Raw genomic sequence first — 24989 nt, 5'->3', positions numbered from 1 at the left:
CAGGACAGGTCAAGGCTGAGGAATCATACAGGGCGATTTATGCCTGCATTGCCTACTGCTGTGTGGTGCAGACTGCTGAGCTGCCTTTAAATGAGCAAACCTGATTATCCAAAACTTTTCTAGCAGGAGCACCCTGGCACTCAGCAGGATGAAGTGGGGTATGTTTGTGTTAGCGGCCCCTTATTTTTGTGCTGCCACTGCTAGGCTGCTACTCCAGGCCCACCTGGTTTGCTGAACGCTGGTTCAGACCTCTGCGCTATAGGACAGTGCACGCTATAGATGCACTTTTAGAGGCTTAAGGGTTGAATACTGTTTTCAAACAAATTGTACACAAAAAACAGCCAAGCGACAAAGTATATGACAGAATTGAAGAGGATTCAAACAGCACAAAACCAAAAGAAAACAAACCACAAAAAAGCCCCTTTGGAAGTGTCAATTACAAAATATGTAATGCTTAGGTTGCCTGATGAAGAAGGTTACACTGTATTTGTTCATATGTACTAGTAAATAGGTCACATTCAGTAAGAGATCACATTTTCACAAAGTTATGAAAACTTATTTCCAGAATGGCACTGTCCTTCATTTCAAGCAATTAAAGAGTTGCATATAGAAAATCTTTAATGATCCCACAAAGATGGCACCTATATTGTCTTTCAAAATTTGTTCCCCCATTTTGCACATGCGTTCATTTCTCCACACAGCATTTTTCATCAGAGCATGCACACAGAAATTGTGTACATGAACTGGCAAGCAGGATATCTGTGCCACTTCAGATATGCATCCAGGTGTCATTGAATGTGTGTGCACACTGAGGATTTTCTTTATGTATACTGTGTATCTGAGGATCCAGATTCAGAGATGAGGCTTCATCCCCTTTTAAAGTTTGTTTCCAGTCCTGTACTATTTACGTGCATGTAAAAAGTTTGCTCTGTATTTTAAGCACTTTTTCTCTTTTTTTTTTTTTTTCTAATTTTCAGTCCTAATGCTCTTCCAGAAGAGCAGCCACATTCCAGCTCTCAGTGTGCCCCTCTCAACTGTCTCTCTAAGCCTCCTCCTTACCCCTAATCTTCATATGCAACGTAAGAGAAAATGCAAACAGAGTGGAGTTCATGCAACAAAGGTTGGGGTTGTTCCCAGCAAGCGGGTAGACAATCCTGCCTTGTTGCTGCATTGACAAGTCTGGATTCATATCCCCTGCTCTGGCGACTGAGGGAAGGTTGAGAAGAAGAACACAAAGCACAGAGCCCAACCTATCAAGAAGACTTTTTATGGTTCCTCCGACTGTATTCAAACTTTGCTATCACAACTAAAGTGTAGTAAAATTTAACATGTCAACAAAAACGTTCTCCCAGCTGCTTGGCTTTACCTCGGAAATAATGAGAGACTTAAGCCAATATTGAAAAAAAGTATGTTACAAAAATCTTACCCTCACATCCTCTAAGTTCAGCCATAGGAACCAGTTCAAATTTCCTTTTGTTGTTAAGGGTGTGATATTTATTTCTTACTTTATTTGCACCAGAATTTTGTGTTTATAAGATACAGTCTTTTTTTTTTTTTTGTGAGAGTTGTATTTAATTGATTTTCTTTTTTAAAAACAGAAATAGCTTAAGTGAAGAATGACTGTGTTAATATTAAAAAGAGGCTTGTTGCATTGGCCAGCATATGGCCAATTTTTATTGCACAAAAATGTTGGGAATAGGTTGAATTGGAATGTTAACAATGACTGTATATTTTGCTGCTGCACTGATATTGTTTATGCACTTGGTTTTTAATTCCTATTACACTAGCTTCTGGTTTTGTTCTAGCTCTTCACTGAAAGATAATTATTAAGCCTAAGAAGGAGATGAAAGGATGATGTATTGATTTGTTTTCAGTTGTTTGCTTGCAATGTAACTATATTTTTGCATTTCAGACATGTAGATGAATTGGTGCTGTTTTTTGAGGTTACTTTCTATTCGGTATCTGAGAAAGAAAATCTAAAACAAGTAAAATGTTGTGTGCTACTTAAAAACATTCTTTCTTCCTGCTCCCATATTCAGGATAATAGCTCGAGGCCTTACTGTGAAAGGCTAGTGCGAATGGCAAAGTCGTATGCATTTTGTGTGAAGCATTCTGTGATGAAAGAACTCATGCAGGTAGGGTTAATGGTGTGGATCAGAGTTAGTAAGACTTTACTGTAGTGCATTTTTTCCTTGCCAAAAATCAACAGACGCAGAACCTTAGCTCATGTCGATTTATGACAAATACTCAGGTGATCTACGCTACACAGACTCTATCGCAACAGTGCACAGTGTTCCTAGTTAAAGATTCTTTCCTGTAAAAGCTGAGTAAGTCTGGGGTTTTTTTCTTAAAAAGTAGTGAGTTTCAGAACAAAATCAAAGATAGCAGAATTTATTTTGCACAGTACCTGACAGCAAGGCAAGCGGCTAAGTAGGGAGTCATGGTTCAGCATCTATGAGCTTCCCGTCTGGTCATCAGCTAGAAAAAAAAGACTGCAGTACTGCATCCCTGCCTGCTTGTCGGTAACTAGCAGACTCCTTGCTTTGTCAGGTGGCCTTAATTTATTTACAGAAGAAAGGCTTAGATATTTCCACGTCTTTATTCCTTCTCTGCAGCACACGTATGACCTACAAGTGGGAAACCAGTTCAGCATAAGGTGGAGAGCAGCTGGGGAAAAAAAAAATTGCTGCAGGTGTGGTTGGAATAATTCTTTCATATTCTGCCTGGATCTGAGAAAATGAAGTCAGTCTTCTGTTACTAACAGTGCTTACCAAATGTTACAATACACAAAACATCAGCAGAGGAAAGGATCAGTGACCACTCAGTGTGCCTAACAAATCATTATTACCATAGTACCAGTAACTAAGGTGCTGTAAATACAAATACTCTATGTCATCAACAACGTATGTCGTGTAACCTTGGCAAAGCAGCTGAGCTATTGTAACAAAACATTCAGAGCCAGAGGTGGAGAAAATAGGAACAAACTGATATCCAATTCTGATCAGATCAAACAGACAGCACTCAGCAGTGTTTCGACTTCGGTATCCATGCGGTTCACATGATCCTTCTCATACGCATTTACATCCCTGTTCTGTATTGTACTTAACCTATGTGTTGTCTTGTCATAGAAAAGTCAAGTGAAATCTTGTTCCATTCTATTATAATGTCTAACACTGAGATTGGCTGCTATTTTGATTTTTATTTTTTAAAAACCAACATTTTATCTGAGGCAAATGCTGCCTTCAAAAAGTGTCTCAGAATTTCTTGACCTTGTCAGACTGGTGTATGAATATCATACAGTGACCACGTCTGCGTTCAACAAAGACAGCTACTGTATATTGTTAAAAAGAAAAAGAATTTGCATTGCACTTTGAATACAGTTACTGCAGGCTGCACTTGGAATAGTTTTTCCTATTTTCATATCCAAATCAAATGCATTTTCCCCAAATTTAAGTCAAAATAAACAGAAATTCAGTGAAATACATTTTCTTTCTATATAGATATGAATTTAGTGGAAAAAATGTTGTACTAGAACAGTGCTTTAGAAACATACTTGTTTCCAGTTGTGATTTGCAGAGCAGATTGGGAAAATAGAAACATTGTACTGGTATGTCCATGTGGATCAAGAGTTATGAAACAGCATCCAATGGTATAGAAACTGTGGCCCCTTTTTATAGAAATAAGTGATTTTATTAAATTTTTTATTCTCTTAAGCTTTAAATATTTAATTTCTAAGTTTTCAATTTACATTTTTTTATATGTAAGAAAACTTAAGTGTTGGAAATGTAAGAGAACTAGAAACAAACCAACGTAAATGTACAAATGGCTGTAGTTACTGCATTGTAAGTACCTGTGTAGGTCCCTGGGACAACTTTTATCAGTTAACCAGTGCAAAATAAAATCCGTATCTTGAACTTGAGATGATAAATTCTTCTTTATTATATAGTGATTAATAACGTACAACTTTGTGAGAGATTTTATACGAAATATTTACATGCAGACAAAACCAGAAATGAAAGCCTGTTTTTTTAAGGGTTGCAAATTCTTATATTTTTCCCAATTTAAAATTAATTTAGATGTGTTGATATTTATTCTGATTTTTAAAGATGAAGAAAAAAATATACATGTATTTGTAATAGTTGAGTATACTCAGAAATGCCGAAATGTGTCCTACACAGTGAGGAAGCAATTCAAACCCTGCTCTGACTTTTGTATCTGAAAGGCAGCTTTTGTTCTCTGTGATGGCCTTGACATTTCTTTGGATTTGGAATACCCTATTCAGTTCTGGGACATTTGGGTTTGGGTTTTATTTTCGAATGTAGTGAAAAAATATTCCTTGTTCAGTGAAATGATCTACTTCTGGAAATCCAGTTTATATGAAATGTGTGGGGGAAAACAGAAAAGGAAAAAAAAAAGGAAATAAATCAAATATATGGGGAGGAAAAGATAAATAAATGAACTGTAAAATGTAATAGTATGGAAAAATATTTTCTATCAGTCAGAAGATAAATGGAGGTTTTACAGAAAGAGGAAATGTTACCATTTTTCATGCTAATCGTATAGAAGTTTCTGCCTTCTAGATGGAGGTAATAGGAATATTATTTCTGAAAGATCTGATTGACAGGTTGGCATCTCTCTGCTCTCTGCATCCACGTTTTTCACAGTAAACTAATGTAATCATAAATATACAGTAGGGTTCTTAGAATGAAACTGTATTTAACACTGCACGTTTGAATGCCAAGATGACTTTAAGTTTATTTTTTGTTTTTAAAAATGGTAAACTTAAGCCTTTTGCCATATTTAAGTGTGAACAGAAAGGAGATTATTTTATGAAATATAGCCTCATTTATGAAATATGACCTCACCTATGAAGGCTGCTCATGGCAGTCATGTTGAAAATACTTAAGCTGTTAGTAAGATATAACCCAGTCCTTATCACACTGGGAATGACACCCATGAATCTGGGCCCTTATTTTGATACCAACCTTGTCGTTCAGCGTGCAATGCCAAAGTCAGTAGTTGTGCTACCAGTTCGACTGTAGCTGCATTGATCATCATCATAAGGTATAGATTATATCAGCCCTTCTGAGGTCTGTTCCTTTCTTTGGCGGAAGATGCATATCCACTGAAGTTACAGTAAATTTCTTTCTTTTGTACTTTGGAAGTCTTCATTTGAGAATGGCAGGCACTGATGTTTTACCTTTGAAGTATGGTAATTGCTATAGTTACCTTTTTAAAAATTACAGTCATTGCTTTTCTTCAATTTTCCTTTGCTGTGTGTGCAGTGAGTCTGAAAGGGATATACAATATTCAGACTTTTTTAGCAATTAAGGATTTTTTTTTAGTATAATTAAGCATCCTGTGGAAGAGAAACAAAAAAGCAATTGCCTTTCGCCTTCAGGCACATATGCATCTAAATATGCAATGTAAAATGCGTGCATGAGTTTCTTAACATCGTTTAGCTTTTCCATATCCATAACCAAGCTAGAAAATTCTTATTTCTTGTGCGATCTGCATATTCCTCTTGCTAGAAAGGCAAGAGGACTGTCACAGAGACACTGTATCTTTTATTCAGAGGTGCACAGCTTAAATCCTTATTGGTTTTTAATCTGTTTCCTGTGCAAGTCTTGAAAATCCCTGTTGTGAAATCTAATGGCAAGCAAGTGACAAACTGACAAAAGGTAAAGGAAAAATCCTGTATTCCATGACTGGAGTTGATTGCAGGCAGACTTTGGGTGACAGGGCCCTGTGTTTCAAAACTGTCTTCCTCCAAATCTCTGTATTTATTTTGGTTATCACAATTTGATGCAAAAGAAAGCATGGAAAAGAGTGTGTGTTTTTTTCCTCAGCATTAGTAATCTGAGTTAAACAGTTTGTATTGGTTATTTGATTTCAAAAATATTTGGGAAATCAATAAACACAAGTGATTGATAAAAGTTTCAAGTAGAATGGCTTGCTAGTTGCGTTGTTATTTTATCAGCTATGAAGAAGAAATAAGAGTAATCTAGCTTTTTTTTTTCTCTCCGGTTCACAGATATGGCTGTGTGTGCTATGCCAGCAGATAAATTAAGTCAATTTTATTAGTTATTGTCCTATTGATTTTCAGCCCTGTGGTTTGACTGTTAAAGGGTTAATTAACTCGATCCTTTGTAAACAATTAAAAAAAAAAGAAAACTGATGTTTTGTGACTTTTGTAATTTCTTGAATGTTTCCATTTGCATGATGTTCTGTATCTAACAAACCATACAGATTGCTGTGTTCCTTTCAAACGAGTTTTAACATTGGTGGAGTTTGTGACAAACACAAATTTGTATACTGTATGTTTACTGCTGTAATAACTCAGCTACTCCTATGTTGAATTGACAGTATGTTGTCCTGCCTTCTTGGGGTTAAATGACAGAGTGTTTCTAGGTGGTGAAGAATATAAAAGTATATGTGTTCATTTGCTAAGGACTGAATATTGGAAACTCTTCTTGTTGCTACTTTATGCTAAAAGCAAAAAAGTTAAATAATTCTTGTTTCCAAAAATGCATCATTTGTTTTTAAAATTGAAGTATTTTCCATGTTAACTCTTCCTTGTTCTTGTAGACAATCCTAGATTAATGCCTTGTGAGGGATTCATAAAGTCTGTGCTTGTACATGTGTAATATGATCATGCAGTCAAATGGTTGGGAAAAACACTCTAGTGCTGAAGAAAATAATCTAAAGAAGCCAATATACTGATTCTTACATCTTTATGTTCCAATTAAAATTACAGTGTAATGCATAACTGTTCCAGTGAATAAACTGGCCATTTTTGTTCATTTAATGCCACGCTGTCTGGTCTACTTCTATTTACATCAGTTTGCAGTGCCTTGTCTTGGCTTATACTTCTACATTTATTTAGCTCATAAAGATCCATAACGGTAAGTTTCAAAGGTATCAGACAGGAAATGAAGAAGGGAAATCAACATTAAAGGAAACGCAAATGAGAATTAAAGCAAAGATGCTTGCTCTTTTCTGAGATTGAGAGAGATAATAAAACACTGATTCCCCATATAGTGTTTCCAACAGATCTGAGCAATCTCTGAAATGCTGCAACATCTGCATAGTCTCAGTACAAGAATTCCTTGTAAGAATTCCGCATACCCCTCAGGGGATGTAGAAGCAAAAGAAGAGCTGAAGTCAGCATAAAATTGGTTTGGGAGTGCTGTGCACAGTACAGCGTACCACAACATCCTTTTCCATTGCGGAAGAGCCTTGCTCTGACAGCAAGGGGCTCAAAATCCTCCCCCAGCAGCCGGTCCCGCACTGATCTGGGAGCTCAGCTCCTGGCAGGCAGGCAGCTGCTGCAGCTCCCCCAGTGAACCTCACTGCTCACAGGGTCTCTGAGGGGTAGTAAATGTCCAGCTTTTAGGAAAGGCCAGGAAACGGGAGGAGCCTGGAGGAAGGATTGCACCTCCAAGCCTGCTCTGATGCTTGACCCAACGGAAGTCAATTGGAGGGCTGGCTTTGTTTTTAGCTGGCTACAGAGATGCTTCGGATAGTAACAGGATTTGTGCATGGTGACAGAAAGGCAGTTCAAGAGCTGTTACTTATCAAAGTTCTTCCCACTTGGCCCTTTTCTTCCTTTTTCTCGTCTAGCTTGGGGAGGTCTCCCACCTTATCTGTGTTCATTGCAGAAGTGCCTTTGGCAACAGCATTGCAGGACTGTTTTAGCAGAAGTGTGACTGCTCTGGGTAAAATTTTCTTACACTGGGTGTTCCTTCCCTTCAATTTTAAATTAAAAGAGTTCTCTTCTGAGAGTTTAAAAAAAGGGGAAGGCAAACTTTTTTTCCTCCGCCTATTTGTTTTGGTAGCAGTTTCCCAGAGGGTTGCCCCTTGTGTGAATGTTCTCATGGCAAAGTTGATTGGAGAAGCTTCTAACCTGTGTAGCTCCTTCCCCTTCCTCTGTATCGTCTCTACAGGTGGTCCTGTGGAGCTCTCTGAAAGGCAATGGTATAAATAATTACATAGTCTGGGTTAAAGAAAATAAACAAACTCCAAAAATGTATCTTTTGTTTCTAAAGAAAATGTCTGTGCACTCTATCTCCCTTGAGAAGCACCTTTGCCCCTTGTTGTGGAATATGGGGTAATTTCTGACAAATGAACTATTGGTTTTCCTACAGAAATATGCCAAATGAAAATGGAAAAGAAGCTGAAGCTAAACTTTACAGTCACTGCCACTGCAAGTCTTTGTTTCTAGATACCTCCCTTGATAAATCCTGCAGTTATGTTTAGAGAAATGCAGGTAAAAACTCCCCGTAATACCTAAAGGCAGCAGGAGCCATGGTTTAGTTCTGTTAACAACATAAAATACCAACAGGCCACTGGAAACTCAGGTTGAGCATAAAAAATTATTGCATAATTTTGAACAAAGTTGAAACCTAGGCTTCATGCATGATTCATGAGACCAGTAACAAGAACAGAGGTACTATAAAAAGAGCCATACCAAAGGGCTGACATCCACATCTAGCAGCCTGTGAATGACAAACATTGAGAAGACTTTATATATAGAACAAAATACAGGGGAAAAAATGATAATAGTAATTATGTACATCCTGGGAAAAAATACTTGGAATAAAGCCAACTCTCATCTGAAGTAAGGCCTTCCTCTCAGTGGAAGGTTTGAGTCATTGTCTGAATGAAAGAAGAAAGTCCTGACTTTGCACCAAAATAAGGCTCAATACTATAGCTGACAATTCAGTAGAAGCTTAATAACCTGTTAAAAAATATTGACCTTTGCAAGAATTATTCCTTCTTGACTAAAGCAGGATATTAGAAAATGCATATTTCACTTGTTACTATTAATAAATTCTCTTCTATCATATTGGAGGAAACTAACTTCAGCAATAAGGTTTGGTGACTGGTTTTAGAGGAAAAAAAATGTTTAAAATATTGTTATAATAGTACGCGATTGAGAAAATGTTATGAGTGAGCTTTCCATATGAGAGGGAAAGAGAAGCCCTTTCATCCCCCTTAAGTGAGTTACCAGGAAACTTTGGAAATAAATGATGAGGCAGTTGTGTCCATTTAAATTTATTCATAGGATACCCTCCCTGGGGAGGGCTTTCATCTTTATAAGTGTTGATTACCTCTCTCAAGGAAATTGATTTTTGGTATTCAATGCTGTCATGCTGTTTGCTCAGATTAGGAATTTAATATGGAGAGCTACATGAGCTCCCCTGAAGATCGAATTTTGAATGCAGAAAATGTGGGCCCAATATTTTGTTCATCCACCCAGAGGTGGGAAAGGCCTATGATCACAGCAGAAAAAGAGCTACTGGTTTTGCAGTACAGAGGTTGTCTTCTATCCCCCTATAAAAGACTAAATGACTCTGCTATAGTGGCAAGAAACCTCTGTTAGAGGCAGACAGCCTTTGTAAACTCAGATGGCTCAATGCTGATCCATCCCAGGTAACTCTTTCTATAGTGATACAGCTTGTCAGTGCTCTAAGATGAAGTGGCAGCTGTTCTTCATGGCTATAGCGGCGTTTATCTCGTGTCATTCACAGCTGGTTGGAAAACTTGCTTTGACAAGAATGAATAGACCTGCCATTCAGTTCATTCCTTTGAAATTTGATTTAAAGAGACCCCTGGGTTGGAGCTAAGTGCCATGGACTTTAGTGAGTCCCATCTAGATGCTGGGCACTTACCTATGTGGAGCAGATGACAGGACGGTGGGCATAACGTGAGTATCTCATGCAATCTGAAGATGTGACTGACGAGTGCTTTCATGACCAGCTTGTTACTCAACTTCAGCCATGCGAAATGTAAAATTAGATCTACTATAAGTGCACTGCATTCAAATACCAGCAATCTCAAAGTACTACATTACCTAAAAAGAAAATGCCTCTGTGAAGCCACCACTGCTTTCAAAGGTTTTTGTTATCTAAGCCAAATGTAAAGTAGTTCTTTTTATCTTCAGAGCACTCTATGCATATTAATTCATTACCAAAACGTCTTTGCAAAATGGTTACTGTTATCTCTCACCTACAGATAGACAAATTGAGACTGTGCTATGGGAAAACATCAACACTCTACAAAGTGAGCCAGGTTTCTTTACTTGTAACCCTTCATCTCTCCACATACATCCACCCTGCACACACTGGAATACCAAAGTAGTTTTAGATGCAGTAGCCGGGTGCTTTCAGCAAGGTGAGTTATTTAGTCCATGTGGTACATACCCTGCTCCAGAACCTGCATTGCTTGAGTGCTCGGCTTGGTTCAGAGCTCGTTCCTTATTTTTGCAGTGCTTAATATTAATAGAACCTCACTATAAATAGCTGAGGTTTAACTTCCACTTTCTGTATTTAATTTCCTTAGACTTATGCCCTCCTTCTGACTGTCTGCCAGGCCTGTAAACCAAAAAGGTATTTGACTCACAAGGCACAAGATGAAAATATTGTCTAAACATGGGAAAACTTTTCTTTCCCCAGCAATGTTAGCTCAGTAAAATATAGATACTCTTTTTCAGTAGAGAACTTGGATTTCCTTTAAAGTGACGACATTCCTTTAAAGACTGAGTTCAAAATCCTGACTATAAATCTGTGATACAGCCTAAACTAAGATCGTGGAGTTTCTGAGGTTTCAGACCCCTTGTCTGTGCAGTTATGCTTAGTGCTATTTATGCTTGAATGTAAAATCATGGCACATTTCAGTATGGTAAAGCTACAGCCATTTGCAGTGCATAAAGCCTCAGATGTATACCGTAAAGATTGCCTGAAGTACTGAGTTCCAAATTAGACACTGTTTGATCTCTGGAGGTAAAAATACATTTCAAAAAATTATAAATACGAATGGAATGCTATTTTTGTGATTCAGGATACAAGTGCGAGTTTAAGTGGAATAGGAGCAGCATTTATATCCTTTTCACAGCCTTTGCTCCACATTGTCACATTTCAGCCCAGAAAGATCCAAGGGACTTTGTGGAATGTGGAACAGAATGAAGGAAAACAAGGATGGATGAAGCTAACTTAGAGGAGTCTGCAAATGCAGCAACAGCTTTGAAGTCTCTCTGTTTAAAGTCACTATAAATTATTGAGAAGCATGCTGAAACTCCTGTGCATGTACCATCTGCCTCATTAGAAACAATCCTAAGTACTTGACAGCTTGGGTTTTACAATAAGGAAAAGAAAGTTAAAGGAGTATTGCAATATTGAGACTTCCAGGGAAGGAAGTAATAATTATGCTTTTCTTTCCATGTGTTTTATCAGCCTTGAGTTGCTCTCCAAGTGTTGATTTGTTAAGAAGAGAACTAAAACATTTTAATGTTTAGGTAATCATTCATAGAGAGAGTATGGTTAATATTTAATGTATACAGCACCTTAGCAGTACACGGCTCTTTAAATAAGGCACAATCCCACATATCATAGCACCAACAAGAGAGAGCAGAGTTCTCCCAGGCTAAGCATTGGAAATAAATGCAAAGCAATGCTAAAGAGCACTTCATTTCATGGTCACACACTTCCATGAGGACAGAGCCCCTTCTTCCAGCTGCAGCCCTTCCTGGAGCTTGTGAACCTCGTGCAGGGAGCATGCCAGAGGAACAGCTCATAGCAGCCACCAGCTCCTTCCACACAAGCTGTTATCTTTTCCCCAGGAGTCACTACCAATTGTCCCACCACCTAACCAGGCATGGGCCCCTCTTAGAAGAGGGAGAAGTTGCAGGGCCCATACGAGATGGTGGCCAGGAGCTGGCTGCTGCCATCAGCAGCGGGTTAGCACAGCTCACCGCCAGCTCCCCAGCAGCTCCTGGGAAAAGCACTCCCCGGATATTGCTGGAATGTATTTTCCTGTCAGACCATAAGGAACTTGTGGGCAATATTGGGAGCAGCTTTGGCTAATTTTTTAATTCACTATTTTCCACAAGGAATTTAACTTGATCTGGAAAAAATCTAGAGACTATTGATTCTGGATATGGGGTACACTTAGAAGAGTTGTCAGTCTTGCCACGGGAATCAGACCTCGCTAAAATGTCTCAAATGGGGAGCTTAGACCATGTTTTTTAAACTTTTTTTTAAATAGTGGCTGTTGACTGTCACTGCAGAAGAAAGAAGAAACAGGAGAAGAGTAGAACATTTCCTTGAGCATAGCTTGCTTTCTCTCTCCTTTTTACTTACATGACCTTATGGAAGTTTGTTTTCACCTGTAGTTAATGCAAATCAAAGCTGAAGCACTGTTGCTAATGGTATCCAAATATCTGAGATTAATTGGATAGCGCAAAACATACTTCGTTAACCTGTTGTAGTGATAATGAAGAATATTCTGACTTGTAAAAGCAATCAGTCTTTGTTGAACGAATGCCGTTCTGCAAGACTTGCCTAACAGAACTGATTGAATAGCAATTACTCCCTCTAAGCGGTAATCCTTCAGTAAAACTAAGGGATATGCTTGATAGCTTTATCTCAACATGCTTTCAACAAATTCCAAGCATTTGCTTGCAACAGACAAAATGCTTCTGTGCAGCAAAAAAGGGGTAAAACAAAATTAACATCGAGGCAGTATGCAGCAGGAATGTTTCTTCCTCTGGTTATCATAGTGCAGAGCTACATGTTAGCGTTCATGTGTGTGGTGGAGAAAGACGCCCTGGCTGTAGTGGGTATAAATAGGATTCTTTATCACAGTGGCTGGAATTGGACAAAATGTGCTGCTGGGTAGTCCCTACAACCACCTTTGATAGGGCCCAAAATGACAAAAGGGGGAAACAGGTTAAACACAATGTTCCCTTTTATCCAGTCAAGCAAGACAAAACAGATTTGTATTAGAAGCATTGTCTGGGTGAAAAGAAACAGCCATGCATTTTCTTCAGAGGGCTATCTACCCATCTTTTTTGTTCCAGCAGTTAATACCTAGGATTTGTCTAACCCCCCCCTTGGAGTGCTTGTCGTGGGTTACTTCTGATCATCCCTAAGGTGTGGTGAGTCCTACAATGGGCAGTAAGCAGCAAAAGAGCCGTGTGCCTATTTTGGTGGAAGCCAGCACAACGCTATACATTCAGGGTCCCCACCCTGTTCTGATACATACACTGGGTGCTGCATGGAGAGCCAACATCAGGCTTGAGTCTCTCTCATTTTTGTAAGCCACTCCCCAGGCTAAGAAGCCACAGCCTGCAGCCTCAGGCAGAAAGTCACATCATGTCTTTGAATGCTGGATTCTGTGTTTGCCTGCTGATTTAACCGAGGTTAAGTATCTCCCTCACAGTTGCTTGCTTAGTCTGTATATCTCTGTTGTAGGCACTGCAGTTGCTTTGTGCTTTGTAATTGCTGTTGCCATCAGAAGAGACTTTTCATCTGGAATGTGCATGACGGCCTGAGATGAGTGAGATTCTTCTCTAATTAGCATCCTACTCTATCTTTTGCTATATCAGTTCCCTGCTGGCAGAACTGGTTTGTGGGTTATACCATATGCAGTTCACAGAAGATTCAAAATTTTATGATGATCTGTACCTTAACTTAGGCAGGACTTGTCTTGGTTATTTATGTATCACTTTGTATTTAAGTATGGATTTTCTATATTACAAGCTGAATTTTAATTCTAGTTTTGATTTGGAGTTTCATATCTAACAGAGAATGGCATTTTTCTGTCAGACCTCAGAGAAGGTACTGTCCAAGTCATCCCTAAATAAGCTAATGTTTGTAATGTTTCGAAACACACATGTATTTTTGTTAGGTGCTGAGTTCACGTATCTTCTTTCTCACCGTCCTGTAGATTTATGTTCTAAAAATGTTATACACAGATTTACTGTTGGGTACAGCACAAGGTAGTGCTCAGAGGAATCAAAGCTAGAGGCCATGAACTGAATCCCAGAAGAGATTCATTGTGTAACTAAGAAGAAAATAAAGTTTAACTCCAGCAGAAATAAAGAAACTTGACCAGAGGCAACAACAGAAAGCCTCACTCAAGGGGTTAGTGAAAATCAAGTCTTCTGAAGGCTGGTTCCATTAAGAGAAGAAAAGGTTAATACAAAGAAGTTTACTAGAGGAACAATGTTTTACATACAAACCGAAGCATTTGTTTTCTCACAAACTAAACAAAGATTGCCTATAAAGTCCTGTTTCCCTGAATGCTTTGGTGCTCCAGCAGCAATGAGTGCTTTCGAGCCTTTCACATACCAAAAGAGCTCTTCCAACTTTTTCTTGAGGTTAAACCTTGCCAGCCATCCTTGCCTTCCTTCTGTACCTCTGTGTGCTGCCGTAAGGTTCCTGTTGTTCCTCCCACATACAAATAGGTGTAATTAAATCAAGTCTCCACCGCTGCATTTCTCACCACTCCCACAGAAAGCTTTGGAGCCAGATGGCCCAGCTATTGCCCACACTTGAACGGGTTAGCTGTGGCTTACCAGTTATGTCAGTTACCACACAACATGGGGGTATGTAACTCTTCCCGCACTTTGCCTAGGCTGGGAGGTATGCTGCAAGGCTTTTATTCAGCAGTGCCATTTTCTGACCTTCATATATTTCAAGTGGTATTGGCAGCACTGTCTATCTTTGAGCTTATTTTTCTGTTCTCAGATCTCTTCTTTACATTAAATTTTTAATCATTTAGGGTGATGTTTTCCAAGATAATATCTATCTCAGATAGACTTTTTACACTTAGAGAGTCTTTTGGCAACATCAGCAAGATGAAAAACATCTTTCTGTCTCTCCCTGGAGATGGAGAACAAGAAAGAGTGAGAGCAATGTATAAAAATGGGAAGGGCATGCCAGAAGGGGAGGCCCGGTTGTTACCCTGTTAAAGCAGGCAGAATGGACCTGTTGCTGATGTACGGCGGTTCAGAGCCAGCTAGAACCAGCTGCTCCGGGTCTGTGTTGTAACAAACTGAAAAGAGAGCCAACAAGGTACTCTGAGAAGCCCGTACACTGCAGTGTACAAATGCTCTACAATTTCCATGGATTTAATGACTGCGTGAATGGCTTCTATCTCAAGCTGTCATCTTGCTGCTTTAAATATATGTGTGTTTCAGGAGGATTTTCTCAAAAGAATAATCTTTTGTGACCAGTCTCTTGCCATAGATTCTTTTTGCTGAGGTGACCTTTGTTTTCCAGTGACATTGTAATAAGTTACTGCTCGCTGATAACATCGCAGAAAACAAAATTAACCAAGTTCTACTGCTTGGTTGAGTAGGGTGCGTGCATTTGCCCTTGCTTCCTTAGCTGTTCTTTTTCCAGAAGCAGAGCTCTATGTCTAAAGAGGCAAGTACAAAGTTCCATAATAAGTTATAATCGTGCCTGGATAAAGATTGGCAGTTGAACAATTGGCTAATATTTGGGTTAATCTCATTATCACCCATAAGAGAAACAGAGAAATGTCTTCTATTTTCAATCTTACTTTCATTCTCACAAGGTAACATTTTGTATTTTACTACTGTATTGACATCTTGGTCAACTTTGAACAAATCACTGTGTCCCATAATACCTCATTTTCCTGCCTTGTCAAGAAAGGCCGATACTTCCTCCTCAGTGAAGTGCTTTGCAAATTATTAATGAGCAGTTCTCTGCCTCTCTTGCTCTTTATTTGTTTAAATCAGTAATACTAAAGACTACTCAGTACTCAGACTGTCTGAGTTCAGAGGAAGATTTAAAGGCACACCAGTGTTCTGGAAGAAGATTTTTATCTGAATGAGTTAATGATTGATCCTTGGTACAAATCCATGAACTGTACGTAGCTAAAGTTTACAAGAATCTCTAGCTCATTGCAATAAAGTCAGCAGGTACTAGTGCTCTTTGTAAGTATATTCATCTCCATATACCCAGCCCAGCTGAGGTGGCTGAAGTCAGGAAATAAATCAGTGTTTTACCTCTGAGTCACTGCTTTGTTCTTTATGTTTGCAGAAGTAAAACCTAATGTTGGCACCTGCAAGCACACAAATAAAAGCCAGGAGGTGACCTGAACACCTCATTTTTAGTGGGAAATAAAAGGGGAGGCTATAAGATATCAATCCTCTTCTGGAAGAGAATAATTTCACATCAAGACCAAAAGAATGAGATCCTTGGCATGTGGTGGCAGATGTCCCAGCTGCACCAGTTTCCCCCTGTGCTTGCTGCTGACCTGCTTTCTAACACTGAAAGTGGAAGACTCACTCATTTGACTTCTGTCTCATGATCCATTGCTGCTGCATGTCTGTGGTACAGGAGGCACCATTATGGCTTCTCTCTGCCACCGTGCATGGGTCAGATATCGCTGGTGCTTCACACAGGTGGTCCCCTGGCATCAGGAGGAAGTGTGCTACTGTCAGGTCCCGCATGCCAAGAAAGCCTGCTGGAAAGGACTCAGCAGGAGCCTCACACCATGGCACAAGGCTCTGAAGGAAGGTGATGCCCCATTGCATTGTTCCCACACACAGATGTGGCCATGTTGCATGCACAATTTCGTGGGTGCTGACGAAAGGTATCCTCATCCCTCTGGAGGCAAAGAAGTTGCAAAGTCAGCAGCTTGCCTGAGCAGTCCATAATATCTTCTTACTGAAGATGTAAGAGCACAGCAGTGGCTCTTGTCATGGGTCAAATGAAAGGTCTCTCTTGCCCACTTCCCATCTCTGACAGTGGCAAAAAACCCCGTTAAGAGCAGGGCAAGTGTGGAGGGGTACTTCCCCAGAGTATTCCTTCAAGCCCCAGCAATTCATGGGCTTCTATGGCAGCTAATGGTTGTGCTGCACCATTGCCAAAGGGAGAACATCCCTGGAGCATAGCTGACTGCGCTCCTTTTGTGAGAAAATACACGCAAAAAGTATGGCTGATGGCAAACGAGGCAGCATGTTACTGAACAGGAACCCGTATTTTAAAGGTTTAAAAAACCCCTGGGGTTTCCAAAGCTCAGAAAATCCCCATGTAGTGGGAACAGTGCTTTGCAACTGGTTTTCTTCTAACTGCACCACATCAGGGTCCCTAACAGACTCAAAAGCTCTTGTCCTGCTACCACAGGCAGGTGCACCACTTCTGGTGGCACTGGGGGAGATGCTCTGCCTCCAAATATAATGTCTCAGTTAAGCAGGTAAACGGGTGCTTCAGACACTGTTGCTATATAAATAAACCTAATCCAAAGTCTTGCAGCAGTATGGCCTTCTGGTTGTCTTTCTGTTGGTATGGATTAACACTGGGAGGGAGGCAACAGCTTTGGCATGAACGCAGCATTCAGCTGGAGAGGTTATTGATGCAAGTACTGCAGCTCCAACCCTGGCACCAAAATTCACTTTTAATTGCTAGTACTCAGACGTCTTCGAGAACTTTCGTTGGAAGAGGGGAGCTGTGTTATGGCCAACAACTTCTATGTACGCTGATAAACCTTACAGGAACGGGGCCTCCCCTTCCAGGGAAGGCATTTGAAAGGCGAACGGTGAGGGAAGGGAGGGAGCGCAAGGCACACGTCGGGGCTGGGTGGTGGGGCGCTGCGGACCCCGCCGCAGGCCGGCGAGGCTCTGCACCGGCCGGGAGGGCGCACAGCGGGTGCGGATCCCGCGGATCCCGCGGATCCCGCGTCCCTGCGCCGCCGCGGCGGGAACTCGCCCCGCGGGCACCGGGCTCGGCGGAGCTGCGGCGCGGCCCCGGCCCGGGTCGGGCGGCGGACCGGGGCTGCCGTGCGGCGGGGCTCGGCGCCCGGGGCCAGCGGCCGCAGGGCGCGTCGTGCGGGGCGGCGGCTGCCGGCGCCCGGCCCAGGTGCTGGCGGGGGCGGGAAGGGGCGGGGAGCGGCGGGCAGGTGAGGGGCCGGCGCGGGAGGAGGCCGGGGGGAGGCGCTGCCTTCGGGGCTATGCCGGCCTCGCCGCCCCGGGGCGGGAGGGACGCTGAGCACCCCGCGGCTTCCCCCTCACTCCGCCTCTCTCCCGCCCCGAGGATGAGCGGAGCCGAGGGCGCGCACTTCAGGCGGACGGCTATCCGCAGGAAATCCAGCCCCGCCGCCCCCCATGGAGCAGCGCCCGCCTGCCCCGCGGGCACCCCGCAGGGGGCGGCCGCCCGGAGGCCGCCTGCAGGTAACGGCCGTAACGGCGCCCCGGGCCCGGCCCCCCCGCCGGCACCGCCGCGCTGCGGGACGCGCTCCGGGCGGGACCCCGGGGGTGCCGGCTGGCCCGGGGGGGCGCGGGGAGGGCGGCAGCGCAGCCCCGCCTGGCTCGGTGACTCCGCCGTGCGGGCTGGGTGCCGCGCCGCTCGGGGGCGAGCTGCCCCGGGCTCCCCGGCGGCTGGCCCGGCAGCGGGCGGTCTGTCAGGGAAGGGCCGTGTTTCCTGCCGCAGCCGGGACGCCTCGCCTCGCCGGCCGCTGCCGTGCGAGCCCGTGCGGTGGAGGTGAGCGCTGGCACGGCGACCGGGAGGGGGCTGAGCCGGGGGGCGGGGAGCCCGCCGGGGGCTCGGAGCCGGGGCAGCCGCAGCTCGGCACGGAGCGTTCCGAAGCCCTGAGCCCCGCAGCGGGCCAGCTCCCTCCTCCGACAGCCCCGCGCCCCGTGTCTGCCCCCCCCGGTGCCACTTTCTTTGCCCCTTTCGGCACCGGACCCGTGCTGGGCTCCAGCCGCCCGTGCGGGGTTAGCGCGGCGCTCTGGGAAGGGGCGGCAGCTTCGGCTGCTGGTCTGCATGACCTTGGCCACGCTATAAAAATAAGAGATCCTAAAATCCAAACTTCAGAAAGTTGTTGCCTATGAGCAAGTTAACACCACCACCCCACCCCCATTTGTATGTCTAAACCTAGCCACTCTGGTGTGACAGCAGGTGTGACACGCTGGGCTCGTGCTTGTGGTGTCACAGAAGCTTGGGTTTATGGATGTGGAAGGACAAAGTGGATGAAATAAAGCTTGACATCTGTGACATATGCTTGTTAAAACGTTGGGAATTATAACATAAGGAATATAAGGGTGGGATGTTTTGCTTCGGGACTGTTGTTTCGCAAATTCCCAGGCAAGTGGCCTGCTTCATTTAACAGTAAGTATGCACGCATAAGAACAGACTACCGCCATGCTGTGCATAGAGTGCTTTGTTTTAACTCTAATGTGTAGTAACTTTGGATATGTATGTGCCACTACCAATAAAAAATTGTGGGTTCATTCTTTTTCCTAATGCCCTACTTGCATGTTTACATCGGGAAAGAGGAACTGGCGGCTCTATTTGTAGTAGGTAGACTTAATGGATTTCACTCTCCTCTAGTAAAGGTAAGCTTGCAAAGGGATACTGTGTTTTCAGTTAGTTTTCAGTTTCATTAGGCTCCTGCAGTACCCTGTTACCTTGGAGTTCTGGGTAACAGTTTCGTACTCATCTACAGTCTTTTATTGTTGCTCTTTCATCTGTGCATGCAACAACTCCACTGGGTGATTTATCTACTAAACAAGTGCAATGCATAGCTTTTTCAGTGTCAGCATTCTTCTTGTGGCTTTTGGATGGCAGGAAGGTTGTGAGGGCCAAGACATATGCAAGGTGCTGCTTATCAAATGTCTCTGCATTTGATAACTTCAAATCTGCACTGCAGTAACCAAACTTCATGGTACTTTACTGCATCATGATTTCTAAATATGATTGCAATATGAAAAACTCACGAAACTAAGATAAATTAATCCCAAAGATGTGGGAAATAAAAGGGAGACTCAGTGATGATTTTAGGCTTTTCTCATGTAGGTATGTATATCTTTCCTTTTTTCATTCATAGTCCATTTCTCCTAGAAAATTAGGTGAAGATACCTTGTGTATACAAACAATTTCTTTTAGTGGGACTTTGACTCCCTATCTAATCTTCCTGTTGGCACAGGCCACTGCGGCATGTGCTCCAGGATAGCTTTGTAGTCTTCCTCATTGTTCTTTGTAGTCAGAATGCAACTGCACTTGCTTCTGTTGCTCAAAAAAGGTGATCAAACTGCCTTGATTTTGGAAGTATAAACTTTAATCCCCAGATGCAACATAAATGTGGGTGTGTTCTTTCTCCTATGAAACAGCAACAACAAAACAGCAGGTGTTTACACTTTTATGGCTTAAAAATGCTAACTGGATTTTAAAGGGGTTTTCTAATGCAGAAGTATGCTTTTGACCTGCTTGAAAACCTTATTAGGGAAAAGGAGGGGTTAGCCTAGCTCAGACATCTCCAATCCTTGTCCCTGCTGAGTGCTGTGAAATAGGCCAGTTACATTACTGCCTGGGGACGGGACTCTGGCAATTGTCTCAGATCTTTATCTGGACAGCACCTGGAGAAACTAGATGTATTACATGAGCTATATATGCTTATAAATGCATTAGAAAAAAAACCTGGATGATATATATGGCAGGCATATCAGAACTCTTCTCAGACTAGTAAATTGTGAGTTAGTGCGGAGAATTAATAAGACCTATTATAACTTCTGTACACACAATAGTTTCCTCACAACTGTTGACATTGACCTGATGAAATAGGGGACGTGGCAGGTTTTCTATACTGGGAGGCAGAAGATCAGAATATGTCCGTTCTTGGTGTTGTCTGAAAACATTTCCAATGCTGAAAGGGGTCGCTTAAGGTTTCTGTTACAGCATCAGTCTTTTGTTGAGCATTGCACAGAAGTGTCTGACTTCTAACAGAAAAATCTTTCTGCTCTTCAACATACCATATTCCAAGTCATCAGGTTCATGGTCATGAGCAAAACTGCAACTGAATTTTGTTAACATTTGAGTTTGAAAAGGCTTGGTGTGTTTACCTACCTAAAAGACAAAGCAAAAATTATTTCCTGTTACAAGTTGACATTAATATAAAGGTTTGACAAAAGAGTACTTGAATCTTCAGAGATACTTTGAAATAGCTGGAAAACATCAAGGCTGATATCTGGAGACAGTTTAGAGAAGAGCACTCAGTGCAGTAGCGTGATTAATAATTTTTTTTGAAGGGAATAACTAATGTGGATTCCGTGTCTTTTTTTTCTGCTGAATTAAAATTCAGAGTTGATACTTACTCGAACAAATCTTTACTTCAAGTTCCCGTATGCATGTTAACTCAAAATTAGCTGTCTGCCAAGAAGCAGGTCTAGGCTACTGCGTGCTTGTGCAGCACTTTCATTAGCCACAAGGTCTGCAAAGTGTGAGCATGGCACTGCTTTGATTCTGCATGGGATTACGCTACCCTAGAAGGCTGTAACTCCACTTAAGTCGACTAGATTTAGCTGTGAAAACATAGCTCAGAACACAAGGACACAGTAACTCGCTTTCACAGCAAGAAATAGCTTCTTCCTCCCATCAGTACAGTCATCTTTGTCCTTGCTGCACACAGACTGGGTTAACTTTTGTGCGGTTCAAATCTTGCACTGGTTCCTTGGCTCTGTTCACGTATGTGCAAATTTACACCCTTTCTGCACTGCTTTCTTCTGTTCCCTTTTCCCTAAATATCTCTCTGCTGGCATTGTACTGTATGTTGGCAGTCTCAGACATTGCGGTGTGCCTCTTAGGGAGCTGAGGTAATTTGCATTCAAGACAGCATTCACTGCAGCAAGGTGTCTGCAAACAGTTGACAGGAAAAAAAATAGTTCCCCACCACTACTGTTGTATCTCTACCTGTTAAATGGATATGATTTTATGGGATTATGTTGACAGAACTTCAGTAGTCTTTCAGGTTTCTGTCTTGCAGTGGGAGATAACTAAATGAGACTCTTAATAGTGTGCTGTTCAAGTCTATGAAAAATGCTTTTGTTCAGGGTTTTAGTCTTATAAAGCTACAATGAGAACTATGCCTTGCCTGGTAGTTTTTCATTGTTACTGGTTTTGTTTTATTTTTGAAAATAATGAATTTTGGACTATCATTCTCCTTGTTCCTGGCTTTGTGTTACCCGCTGCATTTTGTTGACTGGTCTGCAGTGATTGAAAACCTGATTGTGATACAGTGTATTCAGGGAAAACCTGTATGATCATTAGGGCTAATCTAAACAGTGACTGGAATCTGTAGATGCATTAGAGACCACTGCAAAAGAGAACTAGTTGTCTTACATGCCTTCCTGTTTTATTGAAATTTTTCTGAAGCTGAGATTTACCAGAGACAGCTGATACTTAAAAATGCTGAGTGGAAGGTGAATATATAGGAAACTGTTGCTAAATATTCCTCTCCCTTCAAATGTGAGAGAAAGTGAAGTATAAAAAATAGCTTTATGTAGAACTTGCGTGAAAACACATTTTCCCATCTGTTATTAGAGAGCTTCCTGTTTCTGTGGGCCAAATTAATCCCATGTGCCTCCTATTGAAGCAAATGTCTTCTCTGAAAGTGCAGGAAATGGAACTTAGCTTCCTGAATATATTTTTACTGTTTTCTTATTCCTTTCTTCCCTTGCTTTTCCTCCAAATATTTAGGATCAAAATAATCCTGTAAAGCCAATAACAGTGTACTGTTTGGTTCATAGACTATCCAGGATTGAAGTCACTTATATGTGTATCTTGGGTTGGCTTGGTGGGTCTATTCGGTCCTTGCCTAACAATGTCTGCTTTACCCAATAATTGTTGTTGGTCTTGTAATACTGACTTCCTGGTGATTAAGATGGTGATTTGCTTCAGTAAATTACAATTTGTATTCACTGCTTGACTTGCTAGTGCCAATACACAAAGGGTTTCAAAGAAGAATTCCAGTTTGACATGGATTTACTGAAAATAACCTGTCTGCTTCTTGCTGGTGATACCGAAAAACTGGCAAAAAGAAAATCCTCTAAACTTCATTTTGTAAGTTTAGAAGGCAGGCATTCTTTATTGCAGCGCTGGGCACACGGAGGTTAGCATCTCAAATCATGTGCGCCTATCTGACCAGCATTCCTCAATTTATTACAACAAAACATACGTATTCATCATATTTCCCCAAAATCAAATACATATTGTAACTACTTCCCCAAAATGATTTACATATGCATAAAGCACTTGTGTATGCACACTTCACTCCTGGGGATCTTTCTTGGGGTCTTTTGAGACCCCTGGTGGTTGACAAGTTGGTGAACTTCAGCTGAACTTTCTTGGGGAACATGCACACTACTTGTTCTTAGAGAACTTAATTTGTCCTCTGTACTATATGGCTTTGACTGCAGTGCTCTGTTACCCTGTTTCCCTTGTCTGTTGTTAGATCCCAGGTGTCTCAGAAAGCTTGCTACATCTTAGTGAGCTTATTCCATAGGTCAAGTTAATCATTGCTATAGTTTCAGCCTCTGTTAGTGATTCTTTATATCTTAATTATAGCACTGGAGAGACTTCTTTAGAATATACCCAAGACGACAAAATTGTGGAGGTGCTGGTAAATGCCATTCCTGAAATACTTTCAGGCGTAGCTGGAACTGAAAAAGTAATAGTTTGCATACACAATACAAATCAGTTTGTGGTACAAAATCACAAGCAGGTTGCTTTTGCAGGTAAGTTAATGCATATGGTTAGGAGATTTCTGGATTGGAAAAGGAGAGCTTGCTTAAGGATTGTGTTACTTTTGGGCAACCAGTAAACCACAAGTATTGAGAAAGGAAGCTGTTCATTTTAAAAAAAACCATTATTTGCCCTTGGCTATTATTTTCTCCCTTGTCTGTCAATACCTGCGCTACTTAAAACTGCAGTTGTCAGACTTTTCACCCACTTCTTAAGTCATGGTGAGGGACTATCTCATTTTGCAGTAATTTCAGTCAAAATCCTGTTTGTAACTGGGCAGTATTTGATGCTGCTTGTCAGTATGTCTTGGGTACAGTGTGATCTGTGATAAAGCACTCGGACTGCTGTATTTTGCACTGTTGTGTCTTAAAGTTGTTTTATCTATTTGCTGTATAAGACAAAATATTTTCACAGGATGAAGGGTTTGCCAGAGGAAAAGGAAAATATGAAGCAAGTAAATTTTAAAATAAGATACTTGTGAGCTTTTTCTTCTAGTTCTGTCAACGCTGGATAGGTTTTCTTCAAAACTTTGTTGTCAATTCAGTATTTTAATCCAGTTACTGACTGCAAATCTTGTAGCTGAAACTCCTTTTTCTATGAGAGGAAAGAAAAGGCTTTCTATTGCAGTGTGGGATACTGTGTGTAATAACTCCTCTGAATATAAGGCGATCCAGGATGAATAGTTACACTTAGATGATCAGAATGATCCCTTCCATCATGTTAAATCTATGAATAAACACTGCCTCCAGCTCTTGATGGTTGAAACATTTTGATCAAATGTGTAGCTGTGGACAGCTCGATATATTCAGGCTGTTGCCAATAAACTGCTGTACTTCTGGCAAGGGGAGAGGGAATTCTGTTTAGAGAGGGTATCCTGAGAGCAGTAGTTTTGTCAATAACCCAAGCAAGTAAGAGGAGGAAATTGAAAGAGGAATTTTTAATGGTTTCTTCAACTAGCTGCCTTGGAAGTCACATTTTAACAATGATGGCTTTAGCAGAAAAAAACAACTTTTGAAATTAATGTAGGGAAAAGAGAATGCAGCTGTGTTGAAATGTTGATGAACTAAGTAAAAATCAGAGTGTGATCCCAGAGCACCAAATAGCAGCGAGACGGTATCAGAAGATACGGAGAAATCAGTAAAAGCAGAAGAGGAGAAAAATTAAACTGCTACAGTAGTCTGCAAAGCCAGGCATGTAAATAAATGTATTTTTAATGAGTTTCAGAGCAATTTAATGCCTCCGTAATGCTCAGTAAAATGGAGCACAAAATGGATTAAAATTGGAGGCAAAAGACACTGAGAGAAGGTAGGGCAGGGCAATGCAATAGTGTTAGTTACTAAGTACTAATGCTAAGCACGTCACAGATAATAATTAAAACAAGTTAAAAAGCCTGGAAAGAAGGAAAAACGTGGTGGAACTGTAATGTGAGATGTGAAATTTATTCCTGACTTCTGACCACATGTTGCCTTGCAGCAGACATAATAATGCAGCTGACGTGCAGGTCTATCCTTCTCCTCTTAAGTAACTGCAGGCACTTGCCCTCCCTCTCGAATAGATGCTAGTGTGCCCAAATGCAGATAGGGATCAAGGAAGGCAAAAGTAACTCTGAACTGATTCGGTGGCTGAATTTATTCTGGCCTTTTAAACGATTTAGCTTTTTAT

General features: G+C 41.5%; 2 protein-coding genes across 5 annotated transcripts in view; both read left to right on the top strand.

Moving 5' to 3' along the window:
- The window catches only part of BICD1 (BICD cargo adaptor 1), a 190936-nt gene extending 184128 nt beyond the window's left edge, over window positions 1-6808 (top strand). For 2 of the 4 annotated variants that reach the window (XM_027793027.2, XM_055807813.1), the window contains one exon: window positions 978-6808. In XM_027793027.2, the coding sequence (XP_027648828.2) occupies window positions 978-983 (6 nt within the window). In that variant the 3' untranslated portion in view covers window positions 984-6808. The remainder of the gene's footprint in view (window positions 1-977) is intronic. The other 2 variants (XM_027793024.2, XM_027793029.2) reach the window with 2 other exon arrangements.
- A 10976-nt stretch (window positions 6809-17784) lies between these two features.
- FGD4 (FYVE, RhoGEF and PH domain containing 4) overlaps window positions 17785-24989 on the top strand; it is a 110211-nt gene continuing 103006 nt past the window's right edge. Inside the window, exon 1 of the mRNA XM_055807416.1 lies at window positions 17785-17983. Coding sequence (XP_055663391.1) covers window positions 17848-17983 — 136 coding nt within the window. The 5' untranslated portion in view covers window positions 17785-17847. The remainder of the gene's footprint in view (window positions 17984-24989) is intronic.

This window comes from Falco peregrinus, chromosome 6, assembly GCF_023634155.1.
Source record: "Falco peregrinus isolate bFalPer1 chromosome 6, bFalPer1.pri, whole genome shotgun sequence".
NCBI classification, from domain to species: Eukaryota; Metazoa; Chordata; class Aves; order Falconiformes; family Falconidae; genus Falco; species Falco peregrinus.
Note: the sequence above shows the minus strand (reverse complement) of the source record. Positions and strands in the feature narration are given on the sequence as shown.